We start from the raw sequence: 25,600 nt of genomic DNA on the forward strand, positions 1-25,600 counted from the left end.
AAAAAAAAATTATTCTCCAGAACAGCTGGACAGATCGAGGGGAAACTTCACGTACATGTTCCCCAAGCTTTAGGGATACCAGGGTTTTCACAAATCATTCATAGGTCACATGGCTCGGCAGCCATATTGGATTGAAGGAAATTTTTTTTTTAATTCTCTCTTGAACCGCTGCATCAGTCAACGTGAAAGGTCGAAATTATGATCTAGTGGTGATGGGGAACATATATTTAAAATTTCAACTTAATCGGACGCATGTTCTGGCAGCCCAAATTATTTAATGTTTTGAATCTGGGTTCTTTGTTTTTTTGAATAAGACTCACTTGGTTGTGTCTGGATGAGTTTGTGGGTTGAGGAGGAGCAGTTGAAACTCGAATCCTATCCAGGTTCTTCGTGATGACTTCATCTTTCCTTCTTGCCTGTTGGGGTTCGTTCTGATGACTCCGATGCAGGACTGCACGTATTTGTTCTTCCATTTGATTTGAATTGAATTTTGTTTTTTAAATCCCATTCTGAATACAATTGAATAAAAAGTACGTAATGAGTCAGGTGTCCAAACAAAGCAGGTTTGCATCAAAGCGGGACGTCTTGGTACCCGGCTTCACTGCCAGCGGTTATAAAATGGCAGTTCTAATGTTGAGTGTTAAGATATCGAACAGCTTGGTATTCTAAAGGAATATACAATTCGTTTTCCTCTTCCTCGTATCAATGGGAAATACTTCGTCAAAACCTTGGGGAAAATGGCATTGTTGTCGAGCGATTGTCAGACACAAGGTAGTCAGCAAGACGTGATGCTGTCAGAGCGTTTAAGAAAGGATACGCGCTCAAGACAGTGACCACCAACCAACCACCAGAAAGTAGACACATGGCTGAACACTTGAGCAGCCAGATGGACCACATCCAAACAGTCATTCTGGCTGACTTGTGGGATACAATTCTGGATACATTTAATGCAACTATTCAGTCAGTCCAAGCAGAAGACATCGAACTGACACTGGTGGTTAAATTACTGGAATCTCCAAAATCATATCTTCAAAACCTTTGCAATGATGATGATGATAATAAAGAATGCGCCATAGAAGTAGCGGTTGAGAAGACGCACCAGAATGAAACGTGACGAGAGAGACGATCGATTGCTCAATGCTTTGTAAGATGGACCAAGTCACATTGAAGGGAAGGTTTCACATGATCATTTCTTGTGACCATCCATACCTTGTTTTACATCCTTTTTGCATTTAAAATTTTTTTTTTTTTAATGACTTGTAAGTTGTTAGTATCAAAGGTAATGTCAAAAGTATTTTTACTTTTAATGTTTCTTAGATTTTAAAAAGCGTTGTAGTGGAATGATGACACACCTGTACACAGTAACGGTCACCCCCCAAAAATAGGCATTTTCTCTCTTCTCAGAAACTACACCATCTTAATGAAACTTGACCACAACCTTCATCACCCGTGATGTACCAAAGTTTGTTCACAACGTTTAAAAAACAAATCCATCAGTATTTACTTTCTTCTGTTACATTTTCTGTGGGTTATCCACACCTACCAGTGGTTCTCCGGTTTTCTTATCCAGCCGTGACCGGATGAGCCCCCAGGGGTATTGCCCCTATTTTTATGTATACAGGGTGTTCCAAAAAATACCTGGACAACTTTAGTTAATATATTTAGTACCACAAATGATACAACGATACCCTTTGTTTTATATGATACAGAAACTCATAAAGTTTTCTTTATCTTTGATCTGGTGGTTTCACGTAAAAGTAAATGGGCGACTCCACAGGAGAAAGCTCAGTGTGTCAAATGGTTTAGACGAGATCTGACGCGCAAGTTCAGTGTAATTTCTGTACAAGGTATGGAAGGAATCCGCCATCACAGACGAGTATCAGAGAGTGGTACAAGAGGTTTAAGGAGACTGTAAGTTGTCAGAAACAGAAAAGTACCGATCGACCAAGCACAAGTGTAGCAGACGTTGAACGAGTGCGTGAATCATTTCAACAAAGTCCCAGAAAATCAATTTGATGCACATCCAGAGAACTGGCACTACCAACCACCACTGCACACAGGATTTTGCATTAAAGACTGAATATTTATGCCTATAAGGTGCAGATCCTTCAGGAACTCAAACCAAATGATGGACCCAAACAGACAATAACGAAGATTACCTGAAAAGGGTCATGTTCATAGATGAAGCTTGCCTTCATGCATCAGGGAAGGTCAACCCGCACAATGTGAGGATCTGGGGCTCTGAAAACTCCCACATGATCATTGAACACATACGTGACAGTCCAAAGGTCAATGTGTGATGCGACCTTTTCCATGGCCGCTTGCTGGGTCCGTTTTTCTTTTTGAATGACACAGTGACCTCAACAATTTACATGAACATGTTGGAAGGATTCGCCTTCCCACAGATTGAAGACCTGCAATCTGATATCATTTTTCAACAGGACGGCGCTCCCCCTCATTGGGCCTAAGTCGTTCGAGCTGTCCTGAATGAAAATTTTCCAAGTCGCTGGAATGGCCGAGACGGACCAACTGCCTGGCTCCCACGATCACCAGACATCACCCCCCTTGATTTTTTTTTCTGAGGGGGTTTGTCAAAGATGTCCACAACACCAAGGTGGAAAACCTGCAGGATCTTTGTTCCCGGATCAAAGCTGTGTGCGCACTGGTGGATGCAAACGAACATGGCAAGAACTCGTGCACCACCTTGATGTCCTGCACATGACAAAGGGAGCTCACATTGAAGTGCATTGATGGCGTGCACAAAACTTTATGAGTTTCTTTATCATATTATCAAAAGGGTATCGTTGTATCACATGTGGTTTTAAATAAAAGCAACCAAAGTTGTCCGGGTCTTTTTGGAACACCCTGTACAATGAATGTCGAGGCCCATGGAGAAGCTAGAACATTGAACAGATCTGGACGTAACAGAACAAAAGGAACAGTAGAAAGAGGGGGGGCACACCAATGGCAGAGATGAGGGGGGGGGAGAGAGACTTGGAGAAATAAGGAATGTGGGGAATAATTAGGGTTGGGGAGGACACGGGGTGGACAAGATGCATACAGCCACAAAATCTCAAGAAGGAAAAACTGGAAACTTAGACAGAAGTGGGCTTGGGGAGGGTTGATGGGGATTGAAGGTATCATGGTTTTGGAGGGGGTGATCTGAGATAGTGGTAAACAGCTGTCAAGCCCTGGAGGGAAGAATTAGATTGAAGAGAATGTGGAAATTGGTTCCACAGGCAGGAAAAAAGACTGAATGAGTGGGGTTGAGTGGAGGTTATGACCAAGGTTCACTAAGGCAGTGCTACTCAAAGTGGTGGTACGCGGACCGATGCCGGTACACGAGTCATTGACTGCTGGTCCGCGGCGAGTTTCCAGTTTCACATTATCATAATATATAACTTGTATGTATAAAATGAAAATGTGTAAAATCTTGAAAAATAATATATTTAAGCCGACAAATTCAAAATACGAGAGAGAAGTCTATATGTATATAATACAAAATATATATTAAAAAATTTGTCAACTTTTATTATATTCATTTTATTTTAATATTTTTCCGGTATAAATTAATATTACTATGGATGTTCAAACAATATTTTTCTCGGATCATAAACAAATAATAATATGGCACAAATATGGTACCGGTCCCTGGCACATTGGAAAAAAAAAAAACCTGCCGGTCCGCCACATCAGATCGTTTGAGAAGCACTGCACTAAGGCATGTGCAGTTCCTATCATGCTCTGCAAAGCACAGGTCGTTCACAGGTGTTTGCAAGTTGGGAATCAGCTCCGCAGACCCGAGCCGGTGATTAGTTGGGCAAGACAGGTTAGACAGCCTCGTCTTCCACAGGCTTTTCTAACTTATTGGTTCAGATAATTAGCGAATGAATGTTAAAGTAAGTCCTGGAATTGGTTGACCTTGTCAAGAGAATAAGTCTCGAGGAGGGAACTGTGCTACGTTTGTGGGTGCTACAGGGGTGGAGCAGTTATTGGAATTAAGGCATAGACCCCCATATGTGAATCGTGTAGTTTTAGCCATTTTCCTGGGTAGAAAAAGTACATGTGGTTTGGGTGAAGTTGTCTAGCTGGGCGTATGGGTTATCATTTTGGTGTAGTCAGGTTAAGAATGTCTTGTCCTGTCGTTCCCATGTGTGGCACCAGTCAGGAACCGCTCAGGTATGTTTAATGATCAAATTGCCTTGAGCAGTCATTTTGGGGTAAATCTCTGGCATGCACGGTCTCTACACCAGTTGTCGTTGCGGCCAAGCAGTTGACATGGGGTCATTCATTCGATAATATCGCAGGAGAGAAATGTATCCTAAAAACAAAACTTTGCTGAACATTTATATCATTCTAAGATTATTATAATAATTTGAAACTCGTTACATTTTTGTGGCCCACCCTGTACAATCTTATTATTGGATGAATTGTTGCTATGGAAATTATGTTATTTTAGGACTGCTTTATTCCTGCATTAATTTTGCAAAACCAATTATTTTTTGTGATTTTCTTCAATTTGCTATTTTGAAGTCCTCGTACTGATTTGGAATGCAGGATTTAAATTCATGTTTTTCCGGGTTTTTTCTTACCTGGCCCACTTTCAGTCATTTGGAGTTTCCACGTTACGTACACAAAACCGTACTTGACCGACAAATTCATGTTATGCTTCAACAGTCATCGAATTTCAATTCCCTTTCCACTTGTGTTCGGATTAATTTCCTTATCTTCCCTTCCTTCCCAATTTTAAATTCTTCATTTATTGAGAAGGGAAGACACTCTGCTCCCAGTGGCTGAAGTTTGTTGCATTGTCCTTAATGATGTGCATTTGATTGACTTGGCTGCAAAAGAAAGACATTTTCCTGCATCTTGTGATGGGGTGGAAATCTGTTCAGAATTAGTTCCACACATTCATGACTTGTAGTGTGTCCCTCAATTGTCAAGAGTATGCACCTCCAGTAGGAGGAAACACTCCATGATCCCCTTCCCACCCAAGTACAATAAATAAATGAACTCAAATGTGTGAATTAAGTCGCTAAGTGATTGGCTGGTAAATCCTCAATAAACAGTTATGGGATATGTCTGTTTTGGAAGTGTAGGAAATTTTCAAACTTGGTCATTATCAGCTCATCGTGTCCATTTACACATCATGTGGCTCTCCCTCCCCATCTCCCCACCCCTCCCACAGTCTCTTCCAATGTGAGCTTCTCTACCATTAGTGAGCTTCTCAAGGTTGCACATGTACAACCAGAAGTCCACACCTTGGTACTGTCCATAAGTTTAATGCTTTCTGTTCACCTCAGCCCCTCATCCCATTTTCCTCTTAAGTGTGGCATTACTTATTTTAGCATACTCTCATGTTCTTCCATGCAGTTCTTCAAGATGACAGCCCATCACCACTTTGTCTTGTCTCCCATAAATCTTTTGCACCTTCTGTCCACTCACATCTACTCACGTTGATACACATATATATGTGCTTGCCTGACTTTCCCTCACTGCTCTGCTGTGTATTTGATGACTTTCCGCTTTGGCATAGACAGACACTTTCTGACCAGTATGCGCCTTATGAGACTATGGAGACGGCAATTGTGAATCAATGGGAGGAAAACGTCAGATGGACCGAGTTACGTTTGTGGGTGGCTCTTACTGTTTTACACCTGGAAACCTCTTACTGACCCAACTGCACCACATCTCTCAAACAAGATGCCATTTTTTTCATTTCATTGTCATGTTTATTATGGCATATAAAAATTTTGTTAATAACGAAACCGTTCATCCACAAAAAAAAGTACAAAAAAAAACAAACAAAAAAAAACAATGCCCTTTTGAATCGTGAGCAAATACTTTTGATGTTAAATCCAGTGTGAATATAAAAAGGAAAGCAACAACACAGCCAAACAAGAAGATATCTAAGCAGTATTACTTGGGTTATGAAATTAAACATTTTGAATATCTGAATATAAAATGTTCTGCCAGGGAACTATTTCAATGTGATCACCAATTAAACGTTTAGGCTGCGTACAGTTCCCAAAGCATTAGACATATGATGGTGCTTGCAGTGCACAGGGCATTCTTCTTCAGGAAGAGGGTGTTCAGCTGGCTGTTCCTTTTTCAACATTATAAAATAACCTAAGACCTTATCCTATACTTTAAAAACTTTCACCAGTAATCGGCATCCACAATCATCCTTGACCATGTTGTGAAACTTGGCCCTCACAATTCTCTTTTTTTTCTTCCGCCCTCATTTTTTCACCTTTGTTTGCTTTAAAATTCGTTTTTCCGCAACCACTTGAGCTACTGACACAAATCATTCAACACAGGAGCACCTACCCATGGATAATTTTTTTTAAACAAAGTTACCAGATGATTGGATGGAAAATGCAGTCAGCATTCCAAAAAGTCTGTTTTCTGTAGACATGAGTTGCTCGGTGTTTCACATACACGACATGGTCAAAAGTATGTGGACACCTGCTCGTCCAACATCTATTTCCAAAATCATGGGCATTAATATGGAATTGGTCCCCCCTTTGCTGCTATAACAGCCTCCACTCTTCTGGGAAGGCTTTCCACTCGATGTTGGAACATTGCTGCGGGGATTTGCTTCTATTCAGCCACAAGAGCATTAGTGGGGTCGGGCACTGATGTTGGGCGATTAGGTCTGGCTCGCAGTTGGCGTTCCAATTCATCCTAAAGGTGTTCGATGGGGATGAGGTCAGGGCTCTGTGCAGGCCAGTCAAGTTCTTCCACACTGATCTCAACAAACCATTTTTGTTCGGACCTCACTTTGTGCAAGGGAGCATTGTCATGATGAAACAGGAAACTGTTGCAATAAAGTTGGAAGCACAGAATCATCCAGAATGTTATTGTATGCTGTAGCATTAAGATTTCCCATCACTGGAACTAAAGGGCTGAGCATGAACCATGAAAAGCAGCCTCAGACCATTATTCCTCCTCCAACAAACTTCACAGTTGGCACGTGCATTCGGGCAGGTAGCGTTCTCCTGGCATCCGCCATACCCATATTTGTCCATCGGACTGCCAGTTGGTGAAGCGTGATTCAACCCTCCAGAGAATGCGTTTCCACTGCTCCAGAGTCCAATGGCGGTGACCTTTACACCACTCCAGCCAACGCTTGGCATTGCGCATGGTGATCTTATGCTTGTGTGCGGTTGCTCGGCCATGGAAACCCATTTCATGAAGCTCTCGACGAAGTGTTTGTGCTGACGTTGCTTCCAGAGGCAGTTTGGAACTCGGTAGTGAGTGTTGCAACCGACGAGAGACAATTTTTCCACGCTAGACGCTTCAGCACTCGGCGGTCTCATTCTGTGAGTTTGTGTGGCCTACCACTTCGTGGCTGAGCTGTTGTCGCTTCAAGATGTTTCCACTTCACAATAACAGAACTTACAGTTGACTGGGGCAGCTCTAGCAGGGCAGAAATTTGACAAACTGACTTGATGGAAAGGTGGCATCCTATGACGGTGCCACGTTGAAAGTCACTGATCTCTTCAGTACGGCTCATTCTACTGCCAATATTTGTCTATGGAGATTGCATGGCTGTGTGCTTGATTTTATACCCGTCAGCAATGGGTGTGGCTGAAATAGCCAAATCCACTAATGAGAAGGGGTGTCTGCATACTTTTGGCCATGTGGTGTATCAGGAATAATTGGCCTTGACCTCACTTCGCTCGGCCTTGGTTTCATTTCTGCAGGCTCATTAAGTACTTAGTGTGTCCATTGAATGTGGGGACCTAATTGGCTTTTCCCACAAAGCAGTGCAGGAATATGGTGGCCTTGGAGGGAAGACGGGAATTGAACACCATCAGGAAGGTTGCATCAACGGGAGAAAACAGAAACAATGGAGTTGAAGTATGCAGTAAGCCTGCATTTATTGGAGATTAACCAAGTGGGGTTACTGGAAGAATGTGTGCATCCTTGAGGAGCTGGGTAGTTGGAGGCCTGAGAGTGATGAGGGAGCAAGACCAAAGGAGAAGTGTTAAAAGACATGCTATCAACATATCTGTCTGCAATGTGAGAGCAACATGCCTTGCTTGTGCTTCTCTCTCATCATGGGGGATACCAATAATATTGAGAACAATTCGATTCCAGAAAATACAGACATGATGCTGGGGTGCTAACCCATAGGGAAGAGCAGTACTCCACTGAGCTACAGACAAGTCTGGTTTTGGCTTCGTGGTTAGGGTGGCTGGCTTGGAATCTTAGGGTTCTGAGTTTGAGCCCCGTTGGTTGCTGAATCAGTACCAGGTGGGGTTGACTCAGCCTGTCATCCTCCTGAGGTCAGGGAAATGAGTGCCATTGTGCTGGTATAGGGGCACAGCATCAGCAGCATAGTTGTACCCCAGCAAAATGATCGCTACCCAGCAGCCAAGCTTCCATACGCAAGAAGAAAAAGAGCTATAGACAAAAGTCTTGTTGACCGAGTAGTTGTACTTTTGCAAGAATTCACTTGGAATGACAGGATGCCCAGTCTGTGGCTGCCTTTGGAGGCCAGCTTTGAAATGCGGTGTGGTAAGCCAAGAAGCAGTCATGGCTGATGGTGAGGCCTATAAGTATAAAACTGTGAATCCTTTTCAGTGGCAGACTGTGGAAATAGATGGATATAAATTTGTGGCAATAGAATCAGGATTGCCTGGGTAGTGAAGTGGTGTCATGATGGAGGATTGTACGAAGGATGCATCACCATAGAAACCTAATGATTTACAATGGCACCGAGCTCACACTCAGAAGGGGCCTATAACGACCAAAATTGTTCCTAAAAAAACATTTGAAAAGGTGTATATATATTTTAAGCGCCATATAATCATGTTGTTGTAGTTTACATTTTATTTCCGCACTGCAGAAATTTACTGGCACGTGAATTCACTGCATTGTAAACAGTGTACGTTCCAGTGCAGCGTAAACAGCGTATGTTCCAGTGCACAAGCTGTTTCAGGTGCAGGTGAGAAGCAGAGTGGGAGAGTTCGTTTTAGAGGAGAACTAGAGATTAAAATGATGAAAAAACCATTGAAGCGGTACTCAGAAACACAAACATAAAGCAGAATTGGACGAAAATAAAACAAAACTGCCTCGTATAAGCAGTTACTGAGGATGGCAGAGGATGGCAGTAACAGTGCTTCCGACTTCGACTGTTAATGAAGCAACTGTGTCTTTGACTGCTGGTGATAACGGCAATGAGTGCGCAATTGATACTCCGGTGGGTCCAGCCTACACTGATGAGTTTCACGACAAACATGCTATTGCTGATGAAATCCTTTCTCCGAACACAGAACAACATACAGAAAACCTACAGGGAAATAACCATTAGCAGTACCCTCATGGCAGTCATCTCCATCCGCAACTTAAACTCGTGAATACGGTAAATAAAACCCATGCAGCTGTGTGCTGTGTTAAAGACAACTTCTGTGTCGATGTCATGTCTTTTACAATACTTAAACAAATGGGGGCCTTCTCCAAAAAAAAATGGTTTAGCGTCAGGCCCACAAAAGGTTAATCCAGCACTGAGGATGTCAGAGGATACTTTCCCAGTCGTGATCGAAAGGTTAAAAAAATACCACCAGTATGTCAACATACAGACGTAGCACAGATTGTACAGGGTTCAGCACCTGTATGAGGAAGCACTGATGATGTTAGAGGTGTTGGGGTCCCCAAGATGTGGAAAACACCCAACCCTTGTTGAGCACTTATGGACCAGGAAAAGGATGACAGTCCCTACTTCAGCTCTTCAAGTGAGTAGTGAGGAAACGCATGGTGTAAAGATATCACCATCTGTAGACAGCAGTGAAAGTCTCGGCGAGGCCCGTGGACAGGGATAACAAAGGAAACCCCAATTTCAGCTGCCTTCGAGCAAGGAATGAAAACTGTACTCAAACCTTCTACTCTGCTCTCGTGCAACTCCAAATGCCATCTCACTTTTTTGACATGATTCCTTCTCCTAAATGCATTTCAGTGACTGATTCGGTGTTGCAGGTGCCTTTGCAACTGACAGAGACTGCAACAGATTGAACCATGATTTTGACATCTCAAAATACTCTCCCACACCACATTCAGGTAAACCCAGGAATATGGTAAACAAGGTAATCAATATTGGGTGTGAGCGGAATGTGCATTCTTTGTCCACTTTTCTGTCTGTACACTATGACACACTTTCCTGCATGGTCCCAATGTAATCATTCGCAAACTAAGCGTTACCACTCAATAACGCTTTTCAAAATTGCTTACTCTACTGAAACAAAGTATTAGAAACCTAATGCTTCAAAACTTATAATCTATTCGAACAAACATGATAGCAATAAAGCGCTAAACATGATTTTTTAATAAGTATTCAAGCCCTGAGTTTATGCCTGTGAATTATTTTTGCCATCTCCTTTTTTCCAGTCCATGAGTCTGTAAAACAAAAAGGGTGGAAAAGAGGTCAGTGGGGTACTGTTTAAAGTGAGCTTGCAAGATAGTGCACCAAAAGGTGATACATCTGTGAATAGATGTTGACAAACTGACACCTGGTAGCCAGACAAAGTACATACACCCTGAAGTACTACTACTACTACTACTACTACTACTACTACTACTACTACTACTACTACTACTACTACTACGACTACTGCCCCACCTGATCCCACCTTGTGGGGATCGGTCAAGAAAAGTTTTTGGTATGTCTAAGAAAGCGCCAGAAATGATCAGCCCCTCAACCAGCTCTCATGACCCACTCTGTCTTTTCCACATGAGTCCTCCTGGTCTACACTCCGTCCTCTCTCCATGTCCTTTTTCTTCACCCCCTTTTGCCTCTCTGCACACGGGGTTCTCCTGTCTCTCGGAGTTCGCTTCTTGCCTCCCTGCACGTGGAGTTCTCCTCTCTCTCACAGGTCGTTTCTTCTTCCGGGCTTATCTCGGCCCTTCTTCTTCCTCTTCCTTTTTTGGACAGAGTCCTCCTCTGGGCCATTCCACCCATGGGGCGGCACCAATAAAAATGAACCCTTTTCCACTTCTGGCTCCACAGCACACTGCGCAGCCATGGCTGGCACGCACGTGTGGGTTTCGCACATGTGACAAACTTTTCGAAACAGGAAGTCCTCACCTGGCCCCACCAACAAACAAGAGGTGTTTACACATTGCATACAATGTTACTCTGACTATCCCGTCTAAAATTGCATACGCTGCCTCCTCAGCGTTACATGTAACAAAATGACTCACTCAAGCAGGTTCCTGTTAGATGGCAATCTAACCTACTCAAAACACATGGACCATGTTACACTTTTACCACAATCTTGCTATGGATCCCCCCACCTCCGTTTCCACATAATATGTACATGTAAGTTGCCCGATTGCGTCTGAAATGGGGTAAACATCATAACTACAGCACATCCAGGTCCAGTCCAGTCTGTTTAAAGGCAACATTTAGATCCCATCTCAAATCTCCGTTTGGAGCTTACGAGGCCATTTCACAGTACACTTCAGCCAACTGCAGGTAAAACACAAGGAAATCTGACAGGTGGAAGTCATTCAGCCCATGAAGTCTCTGCCACATCAACACCAATTTATCAATACAAGATCAAATAAGAAAATGCAAAATGTTTTATTTAATTGTTTTTTTAAATAAAGTGTTTTTTTTGGGGGGGTAGTTTTTGTATTCCCCCACCCCCCCAGGGGAGGGGGCATGGGCTCGGATAAAAACACACAGCACCCTTTAACGAGACCTCGACCAACAGCACTCCGTACACATGCACACAATCACCCATTAATGCTCAAGCTACCTGAAGGTCCTACCAACATCCCCATACCCCTCTGTCTCCATAACTTCCAGGTACCTATCTAATTCCAATTTAAACTTATCCACTGTTTCTGCTGCCACTAACTTTCCATGCAACAACTACTCTCTGAGTAAAAGACCCCTGCCTTGTTACTGTCTTAACTCTCCTCTTCTTTACTCTCAGGATATGGCCCTTGGTTCTATCACTGTCTACTCTGTTGAATAATTCATCTGCACTTATTTTATCTATACCTTTCATTATCTGAAACTTCTCGATCATATCTCCTTGTAACTGCCTCCTTTCTGGTGTAAAAAGCCCTGACTCCTCCAGCAGCTCCTCATAGCTGAATCTAGCTAGGCCCGGAATCAATCTAGTGGCATTGTGCTGAACCCTCTCGATGGCATCCATGTCCTTCCTAAGTTGTGGTGACCAAAATTGCACAAAATATTCTCAATGTGGCCTCACTAAATTCCTGAACAAAGTTAACACCACCTCTTTTGATTTATAAATGATCCCCCTCTGAATACAGCCTAAAACCCTATTTGCTTTACCTGTAGCTGCCTGGCATTGTGCTGCCTGATTACCTCCCATATCTATTACCACCCCCAGATCCTTCTCCTGTGTGACACGCTCCAAAATTACCCCTTGCATCATGTAATCTCTATTTTCATTGTTCTTTCCCAACCCCAACACCTTACACTTGCTCAGGTTAAATTCCATCTCCCAATCTTTTGCCCAATCTATGCAAGTATCAATACTTTCCTGCATCTGATCACCTTCCCCTCTGCTATCCACCTTACCTCCAAGCTTTGTGTCATCTGCAAATTTGGAAAGCTTACTCTTTACCCCATTATCCAAATCGTTGATGTAAATAATGAATAGTAATGGTCCGAGTACTGATCCCTGAGGTACACCACTACTTACATCCTCCCAGCAAGACATCCTACCACTCACAGCCACTCTTTGCTTCCTATCACCAAGTCAGTTTGCAATCCAATTAGCTTCCTGACCAGCCACTCCACAAGCCCTCACTTTGGCTAACAACCTCCGATGTGGTACCTTATCAAATGCCTTCTTAAAGTCTAGATGTACTATGTCCACTGCCTTCCCCTCGTCCACCCAATCACATTGCTTCATTGAACGCTAAAATATTTGTTAAACAGGAACTACCTTTGGTAAACCCATGCTGACTACCTTTAATTCGTTTGTATTTGTTTAAATGGTTCCTCAACTGTTCCTTAATTAAGGTCTCCAGGTTCCTAACAGGTCTATAGTTTCCCATTTCTTCTCTGGATCCTTTCTTAAATAATGGTGTTACATTTGCTACTCTCCAATATTCTGGTACCTGTCCTGACTCCAGGGAACTATTGAAAATATCTGTTAACATCTCACTTACCTGCTCGGCCACTTCCCTCAATACTCTCAGTTGCATATTATCTGGACTTTATCTACTCTTAGATTACCTAGCTGTTCCTTTACTTCCTCCACTCCAACCTGGATCTTCTGTAAAAGCCCTTCCTCATCTCGATAGATACTCTCAGCTTCTGGCAATTCTCCTGACTGTTCTTGTGTGAAAGTTGAAGCAAAATACCTGTTTAATAAGCCTGCCATCTCACTTTCATCACTAACCACTCTCCCGCTGCCATTCCTCAACGGGTCCACATCCTATGACGGTGCCACATTGAAAGTCATTGATCTCTTCACTGCGGCTCATTCTACTGCCAATGTTTGTCTATGGAGATTGCATGGCTGTGTGCTTGATTTTCTACCTGTCAGCAATGGGTGTGGCTGAAATAGCCAAATCCACTAATGAGAAAGGGTGTCTGCATACTTTTGGCCATGTGGTGTATCAGGAATTACCATGTCTGCATACTTACCACATGCCCTTTTGAATTCTTCATGTACTTCTCCTTCCTCCTCTTTCTTCACACATGGAGCCCTATAACAGCATCTACCAGTATCTTACTGTTTTTACACTCTCCAATCTCGACCCATACAGAATCCTCTACTTTAATTCCCTCCTGATTTTACGTAATCTTCTTCACAGGTTCGTATTTTCCATTGATTTGAATGTAATCAGTGAGGCAGCTGGGATTTTTCAAAACCAATTATCAACATTCAAGTCCCCTGGAGTTATGTTGGCGCCGAAGTACTTACAATCTGAGAAAAATCAATACTGTTGCCCCAGTTGGATAGAAAACCACAACCAATGTGATGCCAATTCAGTGTCCTGAAAATGACAATGACACCATTGATAAATATTATCAAGTGAGATACTTACGCTTGTTGCAACAGTTGTTTTTGTTGCTGCTTGTACTGATCAACTGCATGAAGAGGAACTTGTTGTGAAAGCTCAAACTTCTCCTTGATCTGCATGAGATATTCATAAGCCTCTCGTCCCTTTACCTATAATGTACAAACAAAAATGGAGGAACAAAAAGCAGGGTGGCAGGAAAGGGAGCAGAGCGAGAGAATGAATGTAAACATCGACAAAGATGGTTTAAAAAAATTGCACCAAACTACAGGGATTTCAACGGCTTTTGAGAAGTTGTCGAAAATAAACTTACTGCAATTAGGAAAACTTCATCACCGTCACGACATTTCTCAGTCTTCACTTTCTTCCCACTGCTCAGCACTGTTTTGATTGGTCGTTTCAAGGTTATATCTGAAGGCAAAGGAATAGACACGTCTTATACAAGTACAGGAATGTTTAACTTTTACTTACGAAAATAATGCTAACCTACTGGTACTATCAGAACCATGGTACTAAAAGGAAAGGTAGATGCAGGATGAAACACTTCGACCAATTGAGCTTATGCTGCCTTCCGACACCATCACCAGAGTACAACAATTACATCGCATGACACAAGAGAAGTACAACTGATCACCGACGAAGGGAAAGAGTTTGTAATGTAAAAAAACAAATCTCATGCTCCACCTGTCCATGCTGATCACAAAAATATTTGAAAGAAAAATAAAGAATGCCGCTGCCACATTGATAATCCGAAAGATGAGGACAACTCTTCGGGAGTCGTTATTCATCAAATCCCAGAACTCACTCGGCCTGTGGATCTTTTCTCCACTATTTGGGGTCTTCATTTGCTCCTGTGTTTCTTCCTGATTCAACCGCTCTTCGGAAGATGATGGGAAGTCCAGTCTTTCCCGAGACAACCGATGGAATTGCTTTTCATCAGTCTGCCGATCACGCCCCGGACAGGCACAGACACGCACCTCGAATGACCGTCGTCCCAAAACTTGTCCACTGCAAGGAGGAGGGGTTGGAAATGTAAATGTGCTTTCACGGCCACATCAAAAATGCGAAGACATGATGTACACACAAGCCATGGTTGGTTGCACCTTTAATCTTTTGGACAGTTAAACAATGATGACAAATGGTGATATTGCCAATAAATGGTGATGACGGGTTCATGGCGAAAATCCCAACATCATTTGGACTTAAAAATGAAAGTGTGCTCATGCAAAAGTACAGAAAAGCTGTAATAAAAGTTTGGACTATGTATCGGATGCAATCAAAATTCAAGGGAAGTGGTCAAGACATACTCATGTGTTTCCAGAGTAATTATGGTCGTAATGGGACGTCTGTTCATGCCGCCCACACAGCTGCTATTGCACATAAAGTTGTAATGAACCTTTGTAAAGTCTGTCCCAACCTGGAAGCAGAAAGGAGCAGACAGAACACAGGCTAACGACCGAAAAAGGTTGTTTTCCTTGTCAGCAGCACAAAATACCCTTGATTAATTATTCAAAGGACGGGGAACTCTGCTAATTACGATTTGGTTTACATATGTACTGAATAATTGGTAAATGGAAACGTTTGCTTGTTTTTGCATGCACCTGACAATATAGCACCCAATAAGACCTTGAGGATGACATCCAACCACCTTCCACCAATTGGATCATCTCGGATGACACCCAACCAACTTGCACCAAAAGTAGGATGTCTAGGATGACAACTAACAACCTTACACCAAGTAAGACTCTAGGATGACACCTAACCACTTTTCACCAAGTAGGAATCTAGGATGACACCAAACCACCTTCCACCAAGTAGGACTCTAGGATGACACTTAACCACCTTACACCAAGTAGGACGTCTAGGATGACATTTAACCACCTCACACCAAGTAGGACTCTAGGATGACACCTAACCACCTTTCACCAAGTAGGACTCTAGGATGACACTTAACCACCTTACACCAAGTAGGACGTCTAGGATGACATTTTACCACCTAACACCAAGTAGGACTCTAGGATGACACCTAACCACCTTTCACCAAGTAGGACTCTAGGATGACACCTAACCACCTTTCACCAAGGAGGACTCTAGGATGACACTTAACCACCTTGCACCAAGTAGGACGTCTAGGATGACACTTAACCACCTTACACCAAGTAGGACTCGAGGATGACACCTAACCACCTTTCACCAGGTAGGAGGTCTCGGATGACACCTAACCACCTTTCACCAAGTAGGATGTCTAGGATGACACCTAACCACCTTACACCAAGTATGACTCTAGGATGACACCTAACTACGTTTCACCAAGTAGGACTCTAGGATGACACCCAACCACCTTACACCAAGTTGGACCTCGAGGATGACACACAATGAAGTTACACCAACTACAACCTCTCGGATGACATCCAGCCACCTTCCACCAATTGGGTCATCTCGGATGACACCAATTTACACCAAGTAGGATGTATAAGACTGAGAATTGCTCAATATCTTTAATATGTACACACATTGATCGACACAAATAGATTTTTGATTACATTTTGAAAAAGAAGCCAAAAAAGGAAACATTGCTGGGAGCATCAGCCTTATGCATACCTGTGGATTGGCATATGGAATAATAACACTCTGCCGATGTGTTTGCGCGTCCTCCATGTACATAGCATTTGGACTTCCCTCAACCCTTATCAGATGGCTACTGGGAGCCCGTTGATCTAAGAACAGAACAGGGCAAAAGTAAAGAAACATAAAACCAGGGGTAGGACCAGCAATTGCAAACAAAAATAATAATAGATCGTTCTTTCTCCCATCCCTAAATGAGATAAATAATCTTGATGACCTCAACCGAACCCAGCTAACTCCTACTCCTACCTCTCGTAAAGTGCATTTGTACCAGTGTTTTCGCCGAACTGGTGTGTGGGACACCGTCGCACAACCTCCAGGACGTGCTCAGCCTTGCGGTATATCGGCATAGTACGCAAGAAGGCACCAGGTGGCGGAGTGCCGCTAGTGCACAGCTGCACGGGACACGTCTTGCCGAGCTGACAGTACAGCTTGCATAGATCCGATGAATACTATAGATGTGGTGAGAAATAAACACATTGGTGTCAGAAAAAATTACATTGTCAAATTGATACTTATTGCCCCCCCCCCCCCAAAATATAAAATCTCCCCATGTTAAGCATCTGAATGGAGAATGTAAACATAGCCTAAATTCTATTCACTCACTCATTTATTCATACAATAATTATCACTAATATCAAATTCTGCCATTAAATAGAAAATCGATGAGATCCTTTAGTTCACATAAAATAGAGCTATATGTCGATGCTGTAAATACATATAAGATGTTACACCTGAAAATTTTTTTTTCATGTAATAACATGATGAACACGGGTTACGGGACAGTGTTTTCACTCTGCCCAAGCTGGCTACAAATGCACACCTGCGGGCCAAAGCTTGCTTTGCTGCTTCATCATGCTGATGTATCACTGCACAAGGCCAGGCCGAAGAAAACAATTCCATCATTATGCCAGGTGTTAAATGTAAGTTACAAAATCAAAATGTGTTATATACAATTTAATAAGAGAAGGAAGCCAATTGTTAAAATAAATTGAAAAAGTAAGCTCAATTCATATTTATGGTATGAATGGAACCGTGCCTTTTTAAATTGATTAAATTTTACTTCATTGATGGAACATCTTTGCTCTTTACCTCTTTGGGTTCTTTCTTGGTTTTCCATCTCACTGTGTTTGTACCATATCCTGACACTGTGCGGACTGTGCTTCCCCATTGATGGACCTCTGGTAGCTTGTACATGTTGCTGTGTTTGAGCCTGGGGAGTACCTCCTCAAATCTATCTGTCTGGGTTCTTCCTGACATCTTTGTTCTCTTCACATTTCTTTCAAATTTTTATTTTATAATTCTCTTTATTCATTCTAATTCTTGCTTTTTCTCCTCTTTTCCTGTCTATTTCTCTCTTTCATGAAACTATCTCTCGAAGGAGAAGTGAACTCTTGCAGAAATTTTTCTGCAAGGCTTACTTGGCTGCGCCTGGATGGGTTTGAGGGTTGTGGAGTAGCGGCTGAAACCCGAATCCTATCCAGGTTCCTCCTGATGACTCCATCTTTACTCTTTACTTCCTTCTTCTGATGTTCCTTCTGATGACTCCAACGCAGTATTTGATATTCCATTTCTTTACAACGTCTACAACTGAGCTTTGCTTTTCACCCTTTCAGGCAACAATGGGATATATGCAGTATGGAAATTAGACCTACTGCAGTATTTCCTCAAAAGCAGTCAAAAATAACCATTACTCACAATAAAGAATAATATTTAAAAAAAATTAATCACCTTATTCAGCAATAGATACAGGGTGACACAAAAAAAATTAAAAAACGGAACCCACCTTTTGTCTAATATCTTCTGACTTATTAATGCCACCTTTTGTTTTTTCCAGGTGATTGAAGAAGAGTGAACCACAAGACAGATTATATGAAAGTTGGTGATGATTCTTCACTTTTTAAAGATGCCAGGAACAATTAGGCAAAATACTTATTCTGTCGAGATTTTCAAATTGAGTTTAAACGTGAGTTTGGAACTGACACTGCACCCTGCAAGTCACGGATATTTGCCGAGGTCAAAAAGGCATTGTCACAAATCTTAACAGTAAAAGTGCTGGAGGACCAACACATTCAGGATGTACTCAAGGTGAAAGGCCTCCTGAGAACATTGACCTTGTTCATGATTCAGTGAGCATAACCCCGAGGAAATTTCTCAGGTGTCGGAATCAAAAACAGCTTGGAATTTCACGTGAATCAGTGAGAAGAATTCTCATCCATGATGCGAAACTGTATCCATACAGAATTCAGACTAAACATAAACTGAGTGCAGCCCACATACAGAAAAGAGTAACAATGTGCCAGTGGGTTTGCAGACAAGATTGAAGAAAAGCCTAATTTCCCTGACAACAACACAACAAGCATTTAAAGGCCATTTTCCCTGCTAAAGTGGGGGTTAGCCTTGTGGGCACCATGACAACCTTCTCCACTTTACCCTATTTTCTGCATCTCCCCTTCTTAATCCCCTTGCCCACATTTCTTCTTCCACCACCTTTAGCCAAGTTTTTCTCGGTCTTCCCCGTCGTCAGACTTCCTACTACACTCCTCTCACCCAGTCACTTTCATCCTTCCTCAACACATGACCCAACCATCTCAACCTGTTTCTCTTCACAACATCCATCACAGACTCTATTCCCATCATCTTCCACAAGTCATCATTTGTCTTCCTCTCTCTCAACGATACTCCACACATCCACCGAACCATTCGCATTTCAACCCTTTCCAGCCTTTGTTGCTGCTCTGTGTTCACTACCCATGTCTCACTCCCATAAATCATTGTACTCCTCACACATGTAGCATACACCTTTCCCTTCAACTTCAACGACATGACAATGTCTGGTTTTCTGATGAGGCCCATTTCCTCTTTTATGGGCATGTCAATTGCAAGAACTGCATAAACTGGGGATCGACATCCCCCGATCTAGTACTTGACTGACCTCTCCACTCAGAAAAATGCAATGCCTGGATTGCGATCTATAAACAGGGAATCCTCGGCTCTTTCTGGTTTCAGGACGACACAGGCAAGGCATTGACTGTCAATACAAAATGTTACATCCAAGTTCTTGGTAATTTTTGGAGATCCCTTGGCAGCTGCAGGGGTGTTACGAGAGAGGAACAATGGTTTCAACAGGATGGAGCCATCCCCATACTTCAAATAATTCACTTAACTGCCTCAACGTGCACTATGGTGACAGAGTCATCAGTTGAAGACATGCTGTTGAATGGGTCCCACGATCACCAGATATGTCACCGCCAGATTTCTATCTTTGGGGCAACCTGAAGGATAACGTCTACAGAGAAAGGCCGCAATCCACTAACAAACACAAAGCAACAATCATCGATAAAATTTGCTTAATTCCTTCAGTGGTATGTGTCAGAGTGATCAACCATTTTGCCCACTGTATCCAAGTGTGCTTGCAGCACCATGGCAAGCATTTGGAGCACGTCATTTAAGAACAGTTAAACACAGCCCGGTCCTGGCCTATTCAAGGTCAGCTGTGCCAAAATGTGCCATTTGAGTAATAAACGAGGATTTTATATTAAATAGTATGGGTTCTGCTTTTTTGGGGGTCACCCTGTACATTCAAGATGAATTAAAAGCTCACATGGTTTCTTCTAATAGAGTAGATCTTTGTGCCATTACCATGACAACATACACTCACCCAAGAGATTAAGTTTCTGGGACATGCAAAGTAAATAAGAAGTGGTTGTTTAACATGCAGAACAAACGATGGGCTAAAATGGCCAACTTTTACATGGATCCAAATTTACTTGTGGTTTGTGACTCAAGGGACCTTCTTACCGTCCATGTAGCTGATTTGGCCGTGCTGCATTTTTGGAAGGAGATAGTAAAGTTATGGGGACCAGGGTATTCTTCATCTGAAGGTACAAGAGGCTGTTGCCTCACCCATGAGTCTTCTGAAGGCACCATTGGTTCGTAGTTGGGAAGCGACGAAAGGCATTGCAAGGGCTACAAGAAGAAAAAGGTGGACAAAGAGACATCTCCAAAATCCATCACTGGGGACCACCACACAAAGGAGGTGATGAGCACTTGTAAAGGTTTACCATAAATAAACATTCGACTGGTTCTCAGTTGTAAAACTTGGAGTACATAAGCAACAATCTGCTTTAAGGATGGAATGCAATCACAATAGGATTGTTAAAACAATCCTTTTGCTGGCAGGTATGGAAAGGTGAATATCAAACGTTAGTGGCCATCTATTTAATACGTATGCAAAAAAGGTGAAAAAAAAAATTGAACTCATTTCCACATGTAATGAGAAAGCCCCGTACTGACACCCTCACCCCACCACCAACTCCCCATTCCCCACCCTTTCCCTCGCACCCACACACACTACGGCCTCCCTGCAATGTAATACCACACTGGTGGAGCATCCTCTGCAATTGGCTATTATTATTTATTAAAACACACAATCCCCACACTTGTAGCGGTGCAGAGCCTTGTTCGCCCATTTATCACTTTGTTTGTCCTGTGCCAATTGGATTTGATCACATGCCAGGATTAACGCTTCTCTTAAGCTGCTGTGATGAGCTTCAAGTGCACACACTCTTCCTGAGTTTGAGTTAAGTAAACTTTCCAGTAAAGATTCAACACCAAAGTGGAAATTATTAAATGTGCTGATGTGGCAAAGAAACGCTGTGCACCAAACTTCATGCCCATTTAAGGAAAGAATCGCTCTCTTTAAACAGTCTGCAAACACAGCATGATGGCATAGGGCTGTCAAAATGCCTCCAACTACCAGAAACAATTTCTAGTTAAATCATTATAATCAACACATATCAAGATATCATCATTCCTAGATTTCAAAATGAAAAAGACAAATAAATAAATAAAATTGGAGGAACCCCACCACCCTCTCCCACTCCCCCCAAACAATTCGTCCTTCCAACTCCCCCAGTCACCTCACTCACAACATTATTCAACAGCTTAAATGCTACACTCCCTTCCCACTCCATCAGTATGTAAACCATAATTATACAGTCCCCCATGCACTCAAACAATATCACAATGTGAGATCATCTTCATTCATTTGTCAACACACTTTGTACCTTCACGAAAGATGAATTAACAGCTCAACAGGTCGACCAGTCACCTTAATAGATTGGTCCTCAGATATACAATCCAGCATTTATCCATATCTTGAAAACACAACAATATATAATTAACAACAAAAATGATTCCATATACATATAGTTATTGATTCAAGAAATGAAATGGCGTTTCTTTGATTGCTGTGAGCATCTCGATCGGATAACTTTTTGAACGACCATGCTAAACACAAAGCAAAGTTTCTCGACCGGATTCATCAGGAGAAGTTTAGAGTTAAAAAGCAAATGTACCGTAACCGCACTGATCAGGAGCAAAAGACATCTTGGATCGTGACTCACCAGCAAGAGCAAGTTTGTGGGGGAAGAAATGGCGTCTAAGTAAACCATGACGACAAATGTACACGAGGCTGTTAAACTTTCCTTGGGAGATTGTTTCCTTTGCCCTTCTGGCCTTTTCCCCTTCCCCCCCAAAGTTTCTGCACAGCCTGCGATAATTCATGGTAACAAACATGAACACTCAAAAAAAAACAAAAAAGAGTCTGGAAGCAAAAAACAAAATAAAAACTTTAAAAATCTGAAAAGCGATGGATGGAATCAGTCACCCGACTGAGCAACGCAACAAGAATGATGACAACAAATGTTACATTTTGAAGGCATTAAAAAAAACAAAGAGAGAAAAAAAAAGTGACAACTCGAGGTGTTCAACAAAGTTTCTCACCGAACGAAGATAAATCAGATGTCAGAGAAATGCCACCAGGAAACAGCTGCTAAGGAAATGAAGGTACCCGGTGGCTGACCACCACTATGGTGTCGGCGTTCAATCGTCGCTGACACTCAAAAGACCAAGTTTTCGAGCTCACGTGGACAGATTTGCTAATTTATGGAGCAGGACAAGCCCAGGCATGCCCAACTGGCTGGGCAGAATTATGCAAGGCCCTCTGCGTCACTTACCCGGGCTGTGCCAATATTTACGGGAAAGGGAATTCAAGCATCGGTTGGTGCGTTCAGACCACCAAAGAGTGGTCTAACAGCGAAACATTTGCAACAGAAGATGAATAAAGGTTTTCTTCTGCTCAGCGTCTTCCTTCCTTCTCAAAAGTTTAGGGTTTGAGAGAGGGAAAGGAACGGGCGATTCCTAACATGCAGACAGAACCATTACAAGCCTCAGATAGGTTACAACTTGCCAGGCAAGTTGCCAAAATAGGCAATGAACAGCCAAAACCAAAAAGAGTTAAAGTGTCAATGAGTTAAAGTCCTGATTCCAACTAAAAAATGTTCTGACAAATCACCTGCATATCACCTGCTGTCCAGAATTTTATAATCTCCATGGAAGGAGAAAAAAAAATTTACATCACAAAGGAAAGGGCAAACAACCCTCTCGGCTTCAATGGTCAACACCGAAGGACACATTTAAAAGGCTGTCATGACACAAGGTCGAGACAACCTCAAAGGAGGATTTACGAAGAGGTTACTATTGGGATATAATTATATTGTAGAGATAGAATCTCAACAACACCACCAGAAACTGACTTTCCATGAAATATATAATGCGTAATCCTTACTATAATTCACAGACCAGTGTTTGTGTTTTTCTCTACTCCTTCGACAGTTCTGGGACAATTACATCCAGACTTGCTACAGAGGATAAGCATGACCCCAATTAATGTATAAGGGCGTTTCTATCTTTGTTGGTGGTCTTGAGGGGGAGAAGGAGAGGATGCAAATTGTCCATGGAAATGCACATCGTGTAGCGCCACCTCCAGGTATTCCCTGGTATTACAAGACTCCACCATAAACAGTACAGTGTTCATGCCCCCAAGTTTTCCAGTGCAGTGAGGTGACTAGAAGCGGTAGGTATGTATTGCTTCATGCACGTAACCCGGGGGGGGGGGTTTGCGTATACAAAGCTGTCAGTTACCTATACACCGCCCAAATAAAGGCATGCGCCAGACGAACATGTTGCATGCTTGGAACAAGTTCACCTGTAGGGCAGCTACCTTGCTATTCATAGTATAAATATCCACAAACAACGTAATGAGAGCAAAATAGTCTTCTTAGTTCTGACTTAATGAAGGTAAGACTTCCAATGCGAGTGTGAAGTCATAATTTGTCGACAGATACATAATATTCATGCAGAATGAGGGAAGTCAAAATGAGCAAACAAAACATTTGTTAAGATAATAACAGTAAAAACCAAGAAGGGCAATCAGCAGAGCACATAACTCCACCACGCAATACCTGATCCATGAGAACATATCGAGCCCAATAAATTTTTGTGATATATCATTTTTGGCCCGATCTCTCAATGGTGAAGAATCACTTTTAAAATTCTAGTAGCCAGATCCGGAACCGGAACTTCACCAAAATTGAATAAATTCTTCCTTGTCACACACCCAACGTGTCCACCAAGTTTCGACTGATTCCGTCTACATGTTTTTGAGATATTGTGCGACATATAGTTTTTGGCCCTATTGCTCAATGGTAAAAAAATCGCGATTAAATTCTCGTAGGCGGATCCGGATCTTCATCAAAATCTAATCAGTTGGTCATTGTCACACACCCAACATGTCCACAACTTTTTGAGATAGCTGTACACAAACAAACAAACAAACAAATAAAACAAACAAGAAGAAGACGTCATACAGAGCACGATACTTGCAAAATCCATAAAACAAATTTGACCTCAAAAATAATTGGTGGGATTGAGGTTTTGGATGGGGGAAGATAAGAGGTGGTGGTGAACAACTGTTTTGAAGGCCTGGAGGGAAGAATGGGATTGAAGAGAGTGTGGGAGTTTATTCCAAAGGTGGGAAAAAGAGGAATGAAAGAGTGAAGGTGAGCAGTGATTCGTGATTTTGGTAGTTTTACCAGAAGGGGGTTGTTGGCGGACCTTGAGCACCCTGTGGAAATATGGTGGGGATATATTGCAGACAGAGCAGTGGGGGCGAGACCGGAGAGGAGACGGTAGAAAACAGAAAGACCACCGACCTGCCTGCGGTTCGAGAGTGAGAGGCCCAGACTCAGCCTCATTGCAGGAGATACCAATGATCTGAAATGCCTTGTTATTCACAGCGTGAAGCCGAGAAAGGTGAGAGGCAGGAGCACCAGCCCAGAGGGGAGAGCAGTACTCCATCAGGCTGCGGACAAAAGCTTTATATGTGGTCAGGAGCTCAGGTTGGCTGAGGAAGGACTTTGCATGACAGGATTCCCAGTTGGCGACTGACTATGGAGGCTAGGTTGGAAATGTGGCTTTCTCAAGAAAGATCATGGCAGATAGCGAGACCCAGAAGCTTCAATGAAAGGACTTCTTCCAGAGGATTGTTGAGAAAGTGGATGGGGGTGTTTTCTAAATGGTCCTTTCGGAGAGACATAGTGAGAGTGTGAGATTTGTCAGGATTGAAAGACATGTTCCACGTGTTGGACCGGTTTGTGATTTTATCCAGATCTGCAGAGAGCGAAGAAGCTGCTGCTTGCCGGTCTGAGGGATGACAGATGGTACGGCAGAGGGTGGAGTCATCAGCAAAGAGGTAAAGAGGATTTTCCAGAGAGTCAGAGAGATCATTGATGAAAAACAGAAAAAGAACAGATTGCTGCCATGAGGAACTCCAGCCTCGACAGGAAAAGGGGATGAGAGAATTCCATTTAGGGCCACACGTTGGCTTGACAAGAAAGGAAGTCTGTGAGCCAAGAGTGGAGATGGCCTTCGATACCATCGGAAGAGAGTTTGGTGAGCAAGGCAGGGTGCCAGACTGTGTCAAAAGCACGCGATATGTCTTGGGATATGGCTCTGATTTCATGTCCGGCATTGAGGACCTCCATCTATTGTTGGGAGAACAGAAGCAGCATCTCCAGGGTAGAGTGACCTGGTCTGAAACAAACTGATTATCGGA

At 42.6% G+C, this 25,600-nt stretch overlaps 1 protein-coding gene across 3 annotated transcripts in view; it reads right to left on the reverse strand.

The window, feature by feature from the left end:
• Nucleotides 1–5,709: 5,709 nt before the first annotated feature.
• LOC147018304 (cellular tumor antigen p53-like) overlaps nucleotides 5,710–25,600 on the reverse strand; it is a 53,034-nt gene continuing 33,143 nt past the window's right edge. For 2 of the 3 annotated variants that reach the window (XM_085897844.1, XM_085897843.1), the window contains exons 4-11: nucleotides 20,443–20,610; nucleotides 16,913–17,093; nucleotides 16,618–16,733; nucleotides 15,324–15,433; nucleotides 14,822–15,024; nucleotides 14,330–14,427; nucleotides 14,044–14,168; nucleotides 5,710–10,401 (exon numbers count right to left, since the gene is read on the reverse strand). In XM_085897844.1, coding sequence (XP_085753970.1) covers nucleotides 10,353–10,401; nucleotides 14,044–14,168; nucleotides 14,330–14,427; nucleotides 14,822–15,024; nucleotides 15,324–15,433; nucleotides 16,618–16,733; nucleotides 16,913–17,093; nucleotides 20,443–20,610 — 1,050 coding nt within the window. In that variant the 3' untranslated portion in view covers nucleotides 5,710–10,352. Of the gene's footprint in view, nucleotides 10,402–14,043; nucleotides 14,169–14,329; nucleotides 14,428–14,821; nucleotides 15,025–15,323; nucleotides 15,434–16,617; nucleotides 16,734–16,912; nucleotides 17,094–20,442; nucleotides 20,611–22,049; nucleotides 22,196–22,428; nucleotides 22,639–25,600 lie in introns of those variants that run through there. The other variant, XM_085897845.1, reaches the window with a different exon arrangement.

This window comes from Eptatretus burgeri, chromosome 10 (assembly GCF_056783735.1).
Source record: "Eptatretus burgeri isolate ZD-2024b chromosome 10, Ebu_testis_v1, whole genome shotgun sequence".
In the NCBI taxonomy this organism is placed as follows: domain Eukaryota; kingdom Metazoa; phylum Chordata; class Myxini; order Myxiniformes; family Myxinidae; genus Eptatretus; species Eptatretus burgeri.